At 37.8% G+C, this 18,157-nt stretch overlaps 2 protein-coding genes across 2 annotated transcripts; both read right to left on the reverse strand.

Annotated features, from left to right (window-relative positions):
• Positions 1-1,366: 1,366 nt before the first annotated feature.
• nle1 (notchless homolog 1) lies at positions 1,367-5,227 on the reverse strand. The gene is made up of 13 exons (XM_079247067.1): positions 5,179-5,227; positions 4,612-4,767; positions 3,670-3,890; positions 3,418-3,497; positions 3,261-3,337; positions 3,077-3,174; positions 2,704-2,896; positions 2,483-2,618; positions 2,345-2,391; positions 2,069-2,271; positions 1,757-1,916; positions 1,599-1,669; positions 1,367-1,514 (listed from the first exon to the last, which is right to left on the reverse strand). Exons 2-13 carry the CDS (start codon positions 4,747-4,749, stop codon positions 1,502-1,504), a joined length of 1,437 nt encoding a protein of 478 aa, XP_079103193.1. The 5' UTR covers positions 4,750-4,767; positions 5,179-5,227; the 3' UTR covers positions 1,367-1,501.
• Positions 5,228-6,805: 1,578 nt separating this feature from the next.
• inpp5kb (inositol polyphosphate-5-phosphatase Kb) lies at positions 6,806-14,864 on the reverse strand (the record flags this gene model as incomplete). The annotated part of the gene is made up of 13 exons (XM_079248230.1): positions 6,806-6,874; positions 7,854-7,958; positions 8,054-8,137; positions 8,225-8,362; positions 8,487-8,718; positions 11,469-11,495; positions 12,205-12,314; positions 12,393-12,504; positions 13,002-13,177; positions 13,604-13,720; positions 13,971-14,079; positions 14,263-14,367; positions 14,644-14,864. The coding sequence occupies 13 exons, from the start codon at positions 14,862-14,864 to the stop codon at positions 6,806-6,808; spliced, it is 1,605 nt and encodes a 534-aa protein (XP_079104356.1).
• Between the last annotated feature and the right edge of the window lie 3,293 nt (positions 14,865-18,157).

Consider the following 18,157-nt stretch of genomic DNA (forward strand, 5'->3'; position numbering starts at 1 on the left):
ATCTTCTAGCATTTTGTTTTTATAAACTTTAGAATATTCTTATTGCACATCTGAGACATGCTTTGCTGCTTTTTTATAAACTGACCAACAGTGATGTCCACCTTCAGATTTGGTGTGATCATTCACTTTGTAGTAGATCCTGTTGGGTGGAGTGAAGGTTTTAGTGTGGAATAAAAACCAAAATATGTCAATATAAGACGCACATGACAGAAATACTGTTGAAAACCATGTTAGTTTGATGTAATATGATAATAAACTTGTTTAGTAACCAAATCTGTGCGACTGTGTCAAGATGTTAGAATGGTAAAATATAAACGGTAGGATGCAATTATTATTCTCTCACTCTGAAAGAAGCTTCATAAAGCCAAAGCCTTCTGGAAACTTAATGTTTTAACCACAACAGAAACATGTTTCCCAATAGTTATACACTGGAATCTCATTCATTTTAATTATAATCCCAGTGATAAATTATTAGCATTTCTGGAACTTGGGACATTTTATATTGGCCAACAGAACATTGGATCTCCGACATATCTGTGGCAAATACGTTACCACATGCTGCCTGTATCACTGCAGCTGTGTTTGTCATTGATGTGTCAAGCTCTTCTAACCCTTAATGAAACACAATTCTGCCCCCTTCTTAGCTCAAAACTACCTGAAGTGTGAATTACAGTCAGGAAAGATGTGTCAGGCATATTTATTCATATTTACATTCACACAAATTAGATAATAAGATGCAACCAGGACTACTCTACTGTCCTACATCTGCAGCTTCACCACACAGGAAGAAAAACGCAGAAGGCTCGGGCTTTGCTGACTGCAGGACAGGGGAGATTAAAGGCTGAAGAAACAGGGCAAGCACCATTGGAATTAACATCACAGAGGAAGGCATTAAGACTCCCACCACCTGCCCTGCTGGTCCACCTGTCACCTTACCATTTATCTCTTGTGAGGATTCAGAGGAATAAAGGACAAACGCGCTGCTGAGAAAAAAACAGTTATCCTGATGTTCTGTCAACGTTCTTTTGAAACAATTCATTTGGACTCATAGATATAAACATATAGGTCCTGCTTTAGGTTCTGGTTTATTAAATACAGGATCTGCATGGCAACAAAGTAAAGATTCTAAAGAATTTGCAGGCAGGTTCTTGATGTGCTCAGATCAGAATCTGATTCCTCTTTTAAGTTAGATATTTATGCCAAAATGCATCTTTTGTTATTACATTCTGATTGCAATAACCTCAGTAGACAAATGTTATACATTTTAAATTCCTTTTCAGCCAAACATCAGGTGTAGTTCCACATAGGCTTCAATACAAAACTTGGCATTTATGTTGTAAGGAGACTCAAGATTCTCAGCCCAATATAATTGCTGACAGATGTATTAAAGACAAATGGTGGATTAGATACAATCTGGACATCCTTTGCTCCATCTGTCAGACATCTCGACAGCTGAAGATGTGACGCCTCGCTCCAAAGTTAGGCTAGAGAACATGTGTGGCTATCTTCTCCATCTGCAATCATAAGACACAGGGCCAAAAGCTTAGATGTAAAGGGATTGTTTTAACAATCTGGAAACTTTCTGATGTCGCACTCACATTCTGAGACATTTGTCTTTCCCACCACTGGCCACTCTCTGTCCATCAGGACTCCAGTCCACTGCATAAACCTGTCCACACAAGAACAAAAACAACACAATTAACAACTATCAGGGAAAGACATTCAGGAATTGTGGGATAATGTTCCCTTTCTTCACCTCGTCAGCATGGCCGGGAAGGTCCATGTTGAGTTTCCCTGTCTTAACATCCCACACTTTCAGGGTGCTGTCACTGCTACCGCTGACCAGCAGCCTGCTGTCTGCTGACCATGCCACCTGATACACAGATCCCACATGACCACGTAGCGACATCAAATACCTAGGAGCAAGCAAGCAAGACTTTTTCACACATCTTTGCTTTATAGCACCACCATGTGGACAACTGCGGTATGACAAGTGTTAACATACAATATCTTATTATACAAAAAGATATTAGCCATTCCTCTCTTGGTAGTTAACAGATTTTCTTACTTTCCAGTGCGTCCATCCCAGATTTTAATGGACTTATCAAATGAAGCAGAGGCAAGGAGCCTGGTGTCAGGGGAGAAGAGCACTTCGTTGACCAGAGCGCTGTGCCCTGTCATCCTGGCCAAAGGCTTCTTGCCTTCAGCAGGGTTCCACAGGAACATAGTGAAGTCATCTGAGCCAGACACTAAGCGCTCTGGAGCTGAACCCTGCAGCATAAGATGGGAGTCAGGGCACTGAAACGTGGACAAACTCTTGCAAATCACCATAAGAGGAACTCACTCTAACTTTGTTGTATCTCTGCAAGGCCCTCTCCTTCAATTCATCCACTGAGGGGGGAAAACAGAACTTTGTAAAGTGAAAAGGAATCGTCATGTAAAACATCCAAACTAATATCTGCTAAAAAATTTCAAGCATTACATGATCCAGTGAGATCCTGGGGGTTGATAGTGGCAGATGCAGGTTCAAATGCTCCAGTACGCAGGACGTAATCTGTGCTAAGAGCCAGGGTGTTCACCCAGTGGGCGTGACCCTGCAGAGTCCTGCACTGAACACCCTGAAAGCAACACAGAAAAAAAAAAAAGGTCACCTTTGGCTCATTTTATTTAATTTCATTCTTTAAACATAAAACACACTCTTACATCTTTCGCTCTCCACACTTTGACTGTCCTGTCTTGGGAAGATGTGTAAAGAAGTCCATCTCCTCCCCACTTTACACAGGTGACAGATTGAGTGTGTCCAGTCAGGATCTTCTCACAGTGTCCTAACACAGTGTCCCAGATCCGTAGTGAGCCATCCTTAGAGCTACTGGCTAAATAGCGACACTCTGGGTTCCTGAATGAGACAGGAAGTAAACATAAAGATAGCTGAATTTTTAAACATTTCTCAAAGCATAACTAAGCTACACATCTACAGCTTTAAGAACTCACATTTATCAAAGCTACGTCTGAGAGGGATTCAAATTCTGTGGTAGAATAATATGGATGAAAAAGCAAAAAAAAAAAAAGTACTAACAGGTGGAGGGGTTCCCAGGAGAGCCAAGTAATCCATTTGGTGTGTCCTTTCAAAGTCTTCCCTAACTGAGTGCCTGTAACTGGATCCCACAAACAGATCTACAAAAAAACAAACAAACCATTGAGATGTTTGTGAAACACATACATGTTAATGGCATAAGTGCACTTCTTTATTGGAAACACACCTGGCTGTTCTTGCACCCCGAAGCCAACTTCTTGCCATCAGGAGACCAGGCAATGCTCAGCACCCAGTGTGTGTGTCCTTCAGTAAAGCAAAATATAGTTCAGAAGTGTCTAAAGTCATCAGTTGATCACTTGTAACTTACAGAAGGTAGTTTATACCTCTGGCAGTGTGATGGGGTGTCTCAGTTGTCAAATCCCAAAAGCGTACTGTGGTGTCACCTGAACCACTGGCCAGATATCTGCAACAAACAATGAGACATGAACTAGCAGCTGCGTGAATCTTCCCACGTGTGTTATACAGAACAAAATTTTTAATCAGTCCCTCAGTGTATTTTCAGATTAGGACGGCTGACAATCAATACAAGTAAATGGAGAAAAAAAAGCTGTTTGTCTTGTATCAAAGCTACTCACTTGCCAGTTGGGCTGAAAGAAGTAGAGATCACAGCTTCTGTGTGTCCCTGTAGTGTGCTGGTACAGCGGGCAACTGCACGAACCCTGAACACAGCCTGAGGCTGGTATACTACTGGCACAACTTGCTCTGTTTCCACTCCAAGAGCCTTAACACAATCACCAAGACTGGAGATCACTTCTGTCTCTCCACGCACAAAAAAAGCCAGAGGCACTGGTTCTTCCTGCAGCCGATAACAACAAACAGAACACATTCATGAGGCTTTAAATTTCACCTCCACTTATCTTTAAATAACCACTTTTAATAAGACCTACAGAGAAGTGATTGTAACGCTACAGCGTCCTTTTATAGAGGAAAAATCAACTCAATAAAACAACTAAACCTATTTAAACCATGGTATTGACATGTTACCATGTATTGCACAAACCACTGTACAGAAACATTATCAGTGGTGCTTAACACTTTCCATATCATACCCCAAGTAATGTACTGGATTTAAGTTTGACAAAATTTAGATAAATCTCCAGTCAAGGACATGCAGCGTCCATAAAATAATACTTTTAACCTCTGTGCTTTACTGTAGTAGTCCTTACCAAGATTACTACAAACATACTGGACCCCCGCTCTGAGCCATTGATCTTCAACTCAAATCACTCAAATTAACTACTTCATTTTTATTAAATAATTACAGGTTTTCTTAGCTGTGTAGGGGAAAAAAGCATATTCATTTTAATGAAACGGGTTTTTGCTTTAAAACATATATTCAAATGTACTAATTTTACATTTAAATGAAAATAAAAATAAAATCATAGTGAGTCCTTATAATTATTATTAGTTTAGATATTGCATGTGCCTTCCCTAAATTTTGTAATAGCACCAACAGCTCTTAATGTGACACTACATCCAGCCGAATTAAAACCTCACTGCGCATTAAGCCAAGTTACCTTCTGCAGCAACGCATTGCAGACGAGCTGTAGCTTTTCTGGGTTTATGTCCAGAGGCACATCAAAAGGTGAACCCAGAACCTCCCCATCTTCATCTTGAAACTGGATCAACAGTCTCTCCACGTCTTCAGTCGTCATCTTCTGTTATTATTACACCTTTAAGACGTAAAATACAACATAACACATTTACTAACCTTACTGCCGGGCTTATATTTGAAAACTTGTGGTTTACCTTCAGGTACTGTCAACTCTCAACTTTATATCACATTCAGTTTTACTACTAACTAAAATATGCGATGCTTACAAGCAATTTCCTTAAGTGAATTCATGAAAATGGTTGTGGAAAACACCAAAGACCGAAGACAATCATGTGCTAAACTTGAGGTAAACAGTTTATTTTAAGCTAGCAAGCCACTCAAGCTAACTTAGCTGTCCCGCTGTTAGCTAGCGATTTTAACGTTTAAATGGTTTTAGTACTGGCTTCAAAACACAAAAGTAATTGTCATTTGTCTACAAATATATTATTAGTTTTAAACAGCAGCTTAATGGCAACAGATAAACATTTACCTTTGGCGAATGGTCCCGTTAAAACGCCACACGTGTATACCAACAAAGAGCCTTTCAATGAAAGATATACCAACAAATAAAAATGGCAAAGTCCCTGAACGGACTCGCGCAAGGCGTTATGGGAGGATTTTCATGTTTATTTTTCATTTAAAGTGTAATCTTTACATTGGTAGGGTTTCTGGAAGTTCTTCTTCGCTTTTTAAAAATGGTATTCGCTTCTCGAATGTAGAGGCTACTGCTAATACTGATTAAATCATCATCATCATCATCATAATCATTATACATACATACATACTAGGGGTGGGAAAATCGAATCGGAAATCTGGATTTTTTTCTTCACAATTTTAAAGTCGATTTTTTTTTTTGTTTTTTTGTTTCAAATAAATAAAATGAATGCACTATAGATTTTTTGTCATTTTTATTGTTTTTTATTGATCTTTTTACTTGTCTTCTTGGGCATATTAGCAGCAGAATGATGGTCTGGTTTTATACAGTTGTTTCTGTTTTTAATCTACAAAAATCAGCAATATTGAAGAATTTTGAGAATCGCAATTTAAATCGAATCGGCACCCAAAAAAATCACAATCGAATTGAAGCGAGACAAAAGCACACCCCTAATACATACATACTTACATATTAATTTATATACATATATATATATATATATATATATATATATATATATACATATATATATATATATATATATATATATATATATATATATATATATACATATATAGATATATATAGATATATATATATATATATGTATCAGATTTCTTTTTTTTTTATGTCAGGGGTTTGGGAGGGCGGGGGCGGTAATAACCTCAAATAACCACAAATACTCACACTTTTAGCATTGATGCAGGCTATGTTTTTGGACAAAAATCATAATGTTGCATTTGAATATAAAAGACAGCCTGTATTCCACATGTATGAGGAACGACAATTTAAAACAAAGTTAGTTAAAATCTTTAAATCCACAAAAGGAATTGAAACATTATTTTGATTCTGCTCACTACCATAATGCATATTAAATTCATACTGTCTCATAAATACTGTTACAAAGTAACACAGGACTCATACCAACTAGGTTTATAATTTATATAATTTATATAAATTGTTGCTTGACCATATAACCGGTTTGTATTTTGTTCCTTGTTAAGTATTTTAATCGTACTAAGTGTAAATAATCCACAACAAGAACTTCAGAACCATAATTTGGAAGAGGACACTTTTTCATTCAGCATACATTAAGCAAAACAGCCTGCATCAAAAAAGCTCCCATGGAATTATATCATATGGCAGATTTTATCATGCTTATGGAAGCCTAACAAAAACATGAAAATATTTAATTAATTGTAATGTGACCAACTATCTACTGGTTACAAAACACAGCTCTCTTGTTTGGTATTTTAATTCTTGTATTTTTTGGGTTGGCAGACAAAGTGGTTGGCAACTTCTTAAGTGATTTTTTTCCCCCATTCCAGCAGGAGCAAAACTGACAGGCAAAATAGGACATAAAAAGTTGAAGCTTTTTTAATCCATGCAGTGACAGCAGGTGACTGAGTCATCTTTTCCATTGAGGGGATAATTTGAAGTCTGAATAACAGAGAAACTTCTCCTATTTGTTGATCCCGTTAATGTCTTCAGGAACGAGGCCTTCCATGACAGCACGCTTTGACTCCAGGATCTGTAAGATCAAAAGAAAAAAGGCATTGTATTGTGTTGGCATGGTATCACTACATGCTTTTTCAACAGCTTCAAATAAACCCTTAGAGATCACATGAAAATGTTTTGATTGTATTTTGAATGTGCACTGTGGCTGATTCAGCAAAGAAATGCAAGAAGACATTATTGAAGGAAGAGAGGAAAAGAATGTAAGAACAAGAAAAAGCAAGAGACAAGACAATAGTCAAAATAAGACTTTCTTTTTACTGACTGGAGAGAATCCACAGTACAGATAGGATTTAAAACAGATGCCAAGTTAGCTCTTGATAGGGGGCACTTCATTGAGATTATCTGCAAGGTTCCGTAGTAAATCTTTAAAAGAGGTTGAATTTGTATAATGATGTTCTGCAGAACAAGAAATGATAGTCCTGCATGATTTACAACATTTATTTTATGCTGGACTCGTGTAAATCAATTGATATATTTAATTGGAGGCAAACTGTCCAAAAATCCAAGCATATTGGTAATATTCTGAAGAAATAGGAAAAAAAATTATTATTATTATTATCATTACACAAGTTCTTTTGGTTTTCTCAATTCCACTGTAGTTTTGATTTTTTTTTTTTAAATCTTTGAGATGATTAAAAAGAGCCTTTGGATTGCATCTTTGCTTTGATTGTCCATTAAACATACATTATAGTATTTAAGTATTTGTACTGATTTTATAGGACAATGTTAAGCCAAGCTCTTTGATATTGTGTGTTTATAAAAAAAAAAAAAACAACAAAAAACATATGTTCTCAGAATAAGATAGTGCAGGTGCAAAACTGGCATAGTTTGCTTCATCCAGATCAGTTTCTCTAATAGTAATAAACACAATTCAATAGTACAATTAGCTCTAAGTGCTAAGTAAATATGTGGACAAATTGACCATGTCTATCAGCTTTGAAACACAAATAAATGCCTAGAGACTTTGGGCATAGTTCTTATACTTCACCTACCTGGAAGTTAGCACTCAAACCAATGATGGATTGCATGTTTGTACTGTAGTAACCCAAAACATATTCTCCCCCGAGGAGGGGGATCTCATCCTTGTCCACAGATTTCTGAAGCCAGAACACATACATGTACAAGTTAATAAAAAAAGATATCCTTATCTGTAAAAAGAAAAATACCCCAAAATGGCTTACTTTCACTTTACCTGTATGACTTCATTCATTTCTGGCAGCTCATTCTCTCTGACCCACACAAAGGTTTCATAGTCAGAGGGACTCTTAAATCCAACCTGCAGGTCAGCAAACTAGTTATTTCAAATCCATTTAATGTTGTACGATTGTAGTGATTTTTTTCCCCTCTAAATCTGACAAAGTACCTTATACAAGCCAATCCAGTCCCATGTGGAAGACATGAAGTCCTCTTGGATGACATAGGTCAGAAGAGCATTGTCGTCAGCGCTCCATACACCCACAGGAGCTACATGCACCAGTGGTGTGTCAAAGTATTTTCTCAGCTACAATTAAGACAAGAGGAAAGGCTTGAAAATTATAGAAAGGGCTCATGCAATGATTGTTCCTTTTAAGAAGATAAAACAGACTCAAAGGATGCCTGATGTTGAACAATGTGTCTGTTCTCACCTCCAGGGTGAAGTTTGCAGTAACAGGCTTGTGGTCACTGACTCCATATCTCATGTCACTTGTATACTGGTTTTGAGTGACAAGGATTGGATACTCATCTTGTCCACTGTCTGCAGATGTCGATGCTTTCTCATCATCATCATCATCATCATTCTCCTCCTCCAATGGCAAGCTTTTTGGTTTGATACGCCACAGGATTCGATCTGTCCAGGCTGGCTTCCTCTTCTTCCCACTGAATTATCAGTTATTTTGAGTGTTAATTACACATTTTGAGTTTGAAATTGAGTTGAAATATGTTATTATTGCTTTTCTAATGCTTACCTTAACTTCACATTTCCATTCATGCCTATCCAAGTTAACAAAATATTCCATTTTGGATTAAAACTTTGAAAAATAGGTGCTGTTAAACCATCCAAGTCAGAGAAACATTCACACACACATGCACTGTAGAACCATGCAGTCTAGCATGCAAAGGAGAACTATGGGATGCTCCATGTGGACAGTACCATATGACATGGTAATTCAGCTTACCGTATGCATCCATTCTCTATAAGAAGCCACACATGCCTTATGAAGCAATAAACAGCAGGATGCTGGTTGCATGAAAGACTTCAAGTCTCATGAATTGCAGATGACATATGCAATTCATTTATTTTATATATTCTTTTTTTTTTATCCATTTGAATCACGTCATCTAAGCTAATGTCTCCATATACGTTGTCGCTGTAGGTTAAAGCAGTGCTTCTCGAACTTTCTGTGCCACTACACCCAAGATGACCAAGCTACATTGTTTGCCGGTGGGTCATCCTAAAGCTGGAAACTATCAGAATCTTCACCAGGAGGATAAAGAGGTTTTTCATGGATTATGTTTACAAAGCACCCACAATTCTGAAATTTAGCTTTTCTCACTATAATAATGCCAAATTCAGATTTTTAAAAGAGCACTTGTAAGACTAAAAACCTATCAGAATCTTCATAAATAAGTAGTATAAAGTGAATTTTTAAATAGTTTCAGTCTCATCAAACAATGCCAAATTCAGATTTTTGATATGCAATAACATTGTTGTTTATGCATTAAAGGTGGAGTATGTAAGAGTTTCAATATTTTCAAAATAAATGAACTAAAAAAATAACTACAATCATAATTAGATAGTTACATACTCCACCTTTAAAGTGTTAACATGCTAATGTCACAGATTTGACCATTTGCAACACATTCATTTTGACAATCAAAAAAACATCCAGATTTTATTTGACAAATTTAGGCCATGTTTTTTCTTAATGATTGGCGACCTGCTGAAATGATCTTGGAACCACTTTGGGGTTGGGGCTCTTAGTTTGAAAACCACTGGGTTAACGTATTGTGCTGGTCAGAATTATTGTCACCCCATCAATGTATGAGAATAATTAAGTGTGGATTTATATTTGAATAAAAATAACCAAAATGTAGCATCTGAATATTTAAAGAAAATGTTGAATTAAGGAATAGCATCTGCATCTGAAGTCTCATGCTGTAATAAAACAAAAACCAACCCTAAGTGCAGGACAGTGGAAGAGTGAGAGAACCTACCAACGTACAGCTGAAAGAAGCATCTTTATATGCAGCTACAACACATACTTAGAGGCTCAATAAAGCTTCTAAAAGTAAAGATTAGACCTTTTTTTTTTTTTTTTTACAAAGTAGCATGCTTCAAGTTTTTGTTTTTGTTGTTAAAACAAAAACAACTGATTAAGTCTTTTTCTATTGCTGGTGGTAAATTGATCTCATCTGAACTCTGAAAGGCTTCAATGTAACTGAAACTGGAGTAATGAAAGCCTGCCACTGCCTACCAGCAGGCCATCTTTTAAGCTAACAGGAAGGCTTTGATATGAGGAAGGAAGGCTTTGATATACACTGTGTATGCTGGACCACAGTTATATGCAGTTTGTACACAGTTGACATTTTTTTAGCTAATGTGACAGGTTCATTATTTTAATTATATCTGGAACCCACACAGTGGCACTGAGACAAAGCTGTCACTTTTTTTTTTTTTTTTTAGAAAATTTTCATTCTTGATCTTTTTTTTTTTTTTTTTGTCTGAGAGTTGGTGCTGTCAGTCTCAGAGCCAATGGGCTGATCTGTACATACACTTGCAGACCTGAGCTCAGACAGCTGACAATTATGTGCACCTAAGGAGTTACAGCATGTCCTATCAGTGCTGATCAGAGCTGGAGCTGATACATACACATAACTACATTATTAAAAATTATTTGTCACCAGACTAAATACTGACCAAATGTTTCCCAAATACTCTCAAAAGTCAGTTGTGAATGGGGTTTTGGAGCAGTGCAAAACTACTTCAGTAAAGGGTAACAATAAATATATTCAGTGTTTTTAGTACATAGCCTTTTTCAATTTTAATGTGGATCAGCAACTTTAGACATTTTGAAAAAATCTGGTCATAAAAATATGTCATATATGTAGATTTTGTGCATACAATTAGGGTGCCAGTAATTTTGAGCTGGGCTGTTTCACCTTCGGGGTGCATATATTATAATGCAAGTCCTTCTCTCATTTCTACATGGCAAATCTATGGAGACACCCACCTTGGTGGGTCTAGCTGTCTATACCAGGCCCCCAACCAGAAACAGAGCAGCCCCCAGGTGAGGGAGGTGAGGAGGAAGAGGAGGGTGGTGCTGCAGCGCTGCAGGGGTCTGGGTCTGTACATGGTAAGGGGCAGCGCCACAGTGCTCTTTCTATGACAGACACATACATTGTGCTCGAGTGAGGACTCAACGAAGAGCTGCTCCCAAATTCACTCATACATCTGGGAGGACAGCTGCAGTAGCTTTGGATTTCTAATAAACGTGACTTGGGATTGTTACATGCTTTGCCTCCACTAAAGATGTGGTAACAATAGCTTTAAGTTAAAAAAAAGAATAATGGTGCAGTGATCAATAGCTAAGAATGTGGGACATGCAACACAGAAACAAGTATCTTACTTAAAGCCCAACCATGTCTTTGGAGCGCTGTATGAAATTCAAACAAACAAAAAAGATCACATGAACTGAAAAATTTGCTACGTATTGTGAGTAATACATTTGCAGCAGTGCAGAGATCTTAACATGACTATGGTTGCAACCACTCTTATGAATGGCTAGAGTGGCTGCAATCACTGAATGTTGGCAGCCACTGTTAGAATAGTTGCACACCAGAAGCCACGGCTCTCAAAATAGCCAATAAAGGTTGGTTGTGAAACTGAACAGTGGACACGACCAGCTTGTCACCAGCCAAAAGCTGGATCTTCCAACTTCCAAATGGTTCTGAACACTCTGAATGTGATAGCATGATATATAAACGATTCTCAATGCGCTACTAGCCAGTGTACAACTGCTCTGGCTGTGGAAATGAACAGCAGTTGCAAAAACAGAGTGGCCACAACCAGTCCATCAGATTCCTCCAACTACAAAGTGGCTGTGAACATCTGGACATGGCAGCATATTTTATAAACCATCCTGAATGATGCAGCATCGTGTATCCATCACTCTCCAAACGGTTGCAACATTTGTTAACCATTCTGAAAGTGGTATAGAAGCATGCGACTACGCCCAGGCCACTGCTACTGACAGTGGCCACAACCACTCTGAGAGTGACTGCAGCCATTCTTAGCAGTGGTTGCAACCACAGCCACCAAAGGATCTCGACTTCATTCTATATTTGTTTGCCTTGAAGTGTTACCTGGTATCGTAGGTGTCAGATTTACGGTCAAACTTATAGGTGGGTTTAAAGTTTAATGGCCCTTCCTCAAATTCCTGCAAGAAGGGTTCCTTCTTCTTCATCATGGTGAGCTGCAGAAACATGAGGTGAATCAGAATATGCACTTCACTGTGTGTGGGTGTGTGCATGTGTGCACTTTGACACGATACCTGATCCTTGCTCCACAGCAGATTGAGGCGCCCGCTGTTGATGGACGAGCGGATAAAGTGCAAGCCATGGTCTTCAATGCGGAAGTTTAGATCCCCAAAGCAGAACACCACTCTGTGAGACAATGGTGGAGCCTCAGTATACATTTCCATTCATTCATTCATTATCCTAACCGCTGGATCCAATGAAGGGTTGCAGGGAAGCTGGAGTCCAGCTGTCTTTTGGGCGAAAGGCAGGGTACACCCTGGACAGCTCGCCAGCAGGGCCACACAGAGACAAATAACCACTCACACTCATTCCTAAGGGCAATTTAGAGTAACCAATCAACCTAACATGCACGTCTTGTCCAGAGAGAACCCACACATACACGGGGAGAACATGCAAACTCCACACAGAAAGGCCACTGTCCCAACCTCGCCCCAGCTGAGGATTGAATCAGCGACCTTCTTGCTGTGATTCACAGTGTTAACCACTATACCACAGTGCAGCCCCAGCATATATTTTATTTTATTTTATTTTATTTTATTTTATTTTATTTTATTTTATTTTATTTTATTTTATTTTATTTTATTTTATTTTATTTCTTATGATAACTGTATAGGTGCACTGACTTGCGGTCCAAGATGTGAGGGGTGTCAAAGATGTCAAAGTCTTGTTCCTCCAAGATGTACTCAAATTCATCAACACGCTGCAGGGCATTGTGCATGTGAGCTGCGAGGTGGCAGTTGAGGAAGCACACCATGTGGCCGTAGAAGGAAAATCGCACAGACACTCCTCCCTTATTACCCTGACAGAGAAGCACAGAGGGGGGGAAAAACAGCATAAATTAGATTTAAACCTAGTCTAATATGAGTTAAAGTAAAGATTAGTTTTCTTTTCTTTTCCTCTCCTTCTTTTGTTTTATTTGATTTATTCTATTTTCAATATTGTAAATAGAAACAAGTTTTATCTGATCTCTTTCTGGATTTAAACTGTGACTTACATAATTTTTCTATCAAGTGTATGTCCCAGTTTTACTGCACAAATATTAGCGTTCTTTGTTTTGGGAGTTTGTTCTGCCAACACTGTTGCACATTCTGCTTCACAAACACAATAGACCTTTCATAATGTGTTTAAAGCGTACAGCATCTGATGCCAGTGGGATTCCTGGGCTTAATAATGTTGTTCTCTACAAGGTTCAAGGCAAACCACTGCTCTCATCCATATCTCCTACCCAGTAGCCAAAGATGCCAGTACGAGTGTAGGTAGTCTGGATGTTTCTGATGTAGGGGAGATGCATTTGTTTGGCAAAAATCAGTAGCAGCAAACCCTGCATCCTCACAGATGTGACCTAAACACAGATATACAGAGAGAGAGGGAGTTTATTAAATATTTTTTCTTTGCATTTCATTACATAAACATTTTGGTTTTAAGTGAAATCACATAGAAGTGAAATATTGTTCTTTTGTAGTACGTATATCTTCATCAGTGAAAGAAACCTTATGCCGTATAAAATAAGCAAGGATGAAAGTCTAGATTAATGTGCACGTCTTCAAACAGCGAGGTTATTCCCTCTCAACACCAGTTGCCTCTTTTCTTACCTTTACAAAGCCCAGAGGTGCCAGTGTGTCCATGAAAAGGTGGCTCCAGGAATCCTCCACTATCAGGTCTGAGATGAACTTCACAGGAGCAGCACTCACTTCCTGCAGACTGACCCGCAGCAACACAAAAAAAAAGCAAACAGTGACAATCAGAAATCTTTTATTTTGCTGCTTTGGACTGTTGTGACAAACCCAAACCTGCACTATCACCAGCTCTGAACCTTTTAAAATCTAATGTTATTTTTGATCAAATCTTTGCAAAACTAAAAAGTCTACATTGCATATTTCTCACCCGATTACATAGAGGTCTGTGGGTGGCTGGACATCTAGCTGCAGCAAAGCGGTGACATCTTCAGGAGGCTCTGCTGTTGCCACATTCCAGGTCACCACGTGCAGTCTGTCATAGTTGTAGCAATGACAAAAATTTAAATTTTTTATGAAAATTGCGCAACTTTGGTTGTATATTATTTTCTATTTTAGTTTCTACCTATTCACTCAAAAGAAGGATAAGGCTAAATTCACACTTTGTCAACCAGGATATGCATTCATTTGAAAGATTAACTGGGAACATTGAGTTGTCTTGCATCATGGACAAGTAATTACCACAATAAATTTCAATTTGACATCCTGTCCATATATAATATTGACTGAATGAGCATGTGAACTTGTCCACCTGAATGCATCTGTGGGAATGAAGCGTCCACATAGCTGAAATGCTTCGTCCAGTGTGCGGGACACTTCTTCGCCAGCCTCATCATCGGAGCTTAAGTCTTCTATGCAGGTCATCAGCTGGGACAGGCGCTGGCGGAGAAGTGTTTTTGACCTGGAGCTCTGAGATGTTGAGCTGCTTGTGCTGTCTGAGCGCACACGTGGACTGTCTGGTAAAGGGTCCATGTTCAAAAGATGAAAAAAGGGTCTTCCTAGTGGTTGTTTTATTCCTTATTCTTGTATACTAAAAGATGAGTTATCAGCACACAAAGGGTATTGATGATACAGGTTAAAAAAAAAAACCAAAAACAGATGCAATCCCCCAAATGAGTAAAATCCAGTGAAAGAAAAGCCTTTGGTTTTGTTTCTCTTCACTCCTTCTCACGGACTCCTTGCAGTCACTTGATGTGACGCTTTCACTTCCTATCTGCCCAGGCCACTGGAAGTGACACTAACCTGTTCCTTGTTAATTAAAATCTTTCCCCATGTGCATTAGGCAGGATGAAAACCTCTTGGCTGCAGTGGGCGAAGGGAATCCGTGTTGGTGCAGTCTCTCCTCTGGTCAACTCCTTTGTGGTCATGCTGTGATGAAGCAACGTCTGACAAAGCAGTGGGGTCAGTTCAGGAATGTTGGCAAGATCGACTGAGATTTGGGGCTAATCGCAGGCAGGAGACAGGCATGTGAATGTGCACGAGTTTTCCTGTGAGTGTGTATTGTTGAGGATAGAAGAGGAGAAGTGGAGCTTGATCCCCCATCACTGTGAGTATTGTTGCAAGACCTAGGTAACCCTTTGGATCCCTAAGAGGTTTACCACTAGCACTCTCTCTTTCGGCTGAGCACACACAACATTTCATGAAATCCAACAATTACACTCATGCATTAGTGAGGGGAACTGCAGCTCACAATGTCATTAGCTTCTTTTGGCCTCAATCCAGCCATTCCTTATGTGGGTGAGAGGTCATCTTTGTGAAGATGGAGATTAAACACAGTTTTACATGAAGCATTAAAACGTTTTATTTTTATACCAAAAGCCCAAATACTTGTAATTGACTAATGTTGCAAAACATTTTGTAGCGGTTGTTTTACATAAGAGATTTGGCGCCACATGAAGCAATGAGGAAATGTGGTGACGGAAAATTAATGGTTTAAACATTTCAAAACCACAAATACTGTGAGATTGCATCTGCAGCTTTGGGAGATGCAGAATTAAGTAGGCAAAAATGATTTAAAAATAACTAAACCGGTTGAATAACTGGTTACTCAAGTTTTTAGCTGTTTTCCTGAATTGCTGGTGTTGTTTGGAGAACAGAGCATTATTACAAATGTTTTTCTTGGATTTTAAACTCTGGACAAAATTATATAAAAGCAATGACGACTGATAGACGCTCAACATTCAAATGACTAAATAGGCTGATTATGGTTAAAGTCAGATGTAGGCAAGTTATGTCCTAGAGAACTGCAGTCCTGCAGTTTTTAGGTGTTTTCTTGATCTAACACACTTTATCCAACACTTTATCATGTTCTGCTAATTGATTCATTCATTTGAATCTTGGCTGGTGAAACAGGGAAACATCTAAAACTTGCAGGGCTTCAACGCTCAAGGCCTGAACTTACCTACCCTTGATTTAAATAAACGTGTACAGTACAAATGAATCAGATTACATTATGTTTGGCGTTATGTAAGTTATTCTAAAGAGCAAAAGCTAAAGAACCTGGTATACTCACAAATCATTACACAGAGAAGGTATTACATTTAGATAACTGTGGTTGGATAACATGGAATGAACAATATTTTTTTTTATAAAGCAGAGGTTGCAGTCTAATAGTGGGTAACTTGCAGTGTCTCAGGTTGCAATTTTGAGCAAGTGTTGTGGGGAGAGCTGTTTAAAAGGCTGAATGGGAGATTATTTAAGTTTTATCTCAGAGTCTTGCGAAGACAAGGCCAACACAGCCACTAGCTATTTTTGATGATTAGGTAATTCATTTTCTGGACTCTGCATTCATCCTTTTCATCGTGTATTTCTTCTTGTTACCCCAATCTCTTTCTTTACTTTCTGGTTTTTCCTCTTAAATACCAGTGAGCAAAAAATAATCCTAATAACAATAATAACAACAAGAAAAACTGCTGCTCTTACCGGTACTTGTCTCTCCCACCACTTTGAAAACTTCCAGTGTTCATTGTCCTGTCTGCAGGCACATATAAACACACAAACACTTTTCTAAAGGCAAATTGTAATTAAAAAAAAAAAAAAAAGAAAAAAAAAAAGAAAGAACTTATAAAGTACAAACACTATCCCCTTTTACAGTCAACTGAAAAGGAGTGCAGAATGGACATCATAAAAATGTCACAGAAATAACCAAAGCCAGACATGACAGGGATTCCTGAAACTAATTTCTAAAATGGCTTTGTAATCACCTCAGATCACGGTCAGCTTCACTGTATTAAAGTGACAGTGCTCTGAAGATCACACATAAAAAAAAACAAAAAAACAAAGACACTTGAGGCATTTTCATGTTTTATATAATAAAGCATGATCAAACGTTGCTGCTACATGACAAGTATTTGTTATTGAGGAAGTATCGCAAACAGTAATTTCACATTCATTTTATTTAGGGAATATAAACAATTCAATAAACTTGAAACGCACACTGCACACAGGTACAATTCAAGATTGTGGATGCCTGTGGCCATAAGTTCATATATATAGATGGCTAAATACAAGACTTTTATGAGCTTTAATGCTAGAAACAGACTTATTAATAACATTACAGTTGCTTTCTCCCTGCTGGATGGATACATATATATATATATATATATATATATATATATATATATATATATATATATATATATATATATATATATATATATATATATATATATATATATACATATATATATATATATATATATACATATGGATTTTTCAGTAAGGGTTTCATTATAATTACAGCTGCATTTAGTTCAAACCAGGATCAAAGTTTCAGGACGAAGGACCCACGGGGTTAGAGCCCACATGACCTCTGTGTTTCAGTGAACAGGTTGGATGCAAAATGACTGTACGGCAACAAAATGTGCTAAAAACAGCCACGAGAACAAAATGAAAGATAAAAAATGTATTAAAATAACCCTATATCGCTGTTCCCCAGGGTCTGATTGCAAAGATTATTAAAGGCTAAATCTTAAATGTCCAGGTGTTATTACTGTTCTCTTTGGTTTGTGACTCTTGAGTACTGTCAGTGCTCTGAGTAGCAAAAAAAAAGGAAATTTTTGACATTGACCAAATAATTGACTTACTTAAATCTGTTAAAAGATGTAGGAAAAAAACAAACAAAAAAAGAGCTAGATTCAAAAATTTACTTCAGATTATGGTTATTATAACTTATGAGAAGCTTTAGTGTTTTATTAAATTTTTTTTTTTTCTTTTTAAAGTACCTAAAGTTAAAGCAAATGAAGCTGAAAGTTGGGGGAAAACAA

The sequence above is a fragment of the Telmatherina bonti genome, assembly GCF_933228915.1.
Source record: "Telmatherina bonti genome assembly, chromosome: 10".
NCBI classification, from domain to species: domain Eukaryota; kingdom Metazoa; phylum Chordata; class Actinopteri; order Atheriniformes; family Telmatherinidae; genus Telmatherina; species Telmatherina bonti.

Excerpts from the sequence above, each read along its gene's own strand:
- nle1 (XM_079247067.1), bottom strand. The coding sequence starts at position 4,749 with ATGACGACTGAAGACGTGGAGAGACTGTTGATCCAGTTTCAAGATGAA. Across the intron at positions 3,175-3,260 it reads CGGGGTGCAAGAACAGCCAG|ATCTGTTTGTGGGATCCAGT; the intron begins GTGTGTTTCCAA and ends GTTTTTTTGTAG. Across the intron at positions 2,619-2,703 it reads AAGTGTGGAGAGCGAAAGAT|GGTGTTCAGTGCAGGACTCT; the intron begins GTAAGAGTGTGT and ends TGTTGCTTTCAG.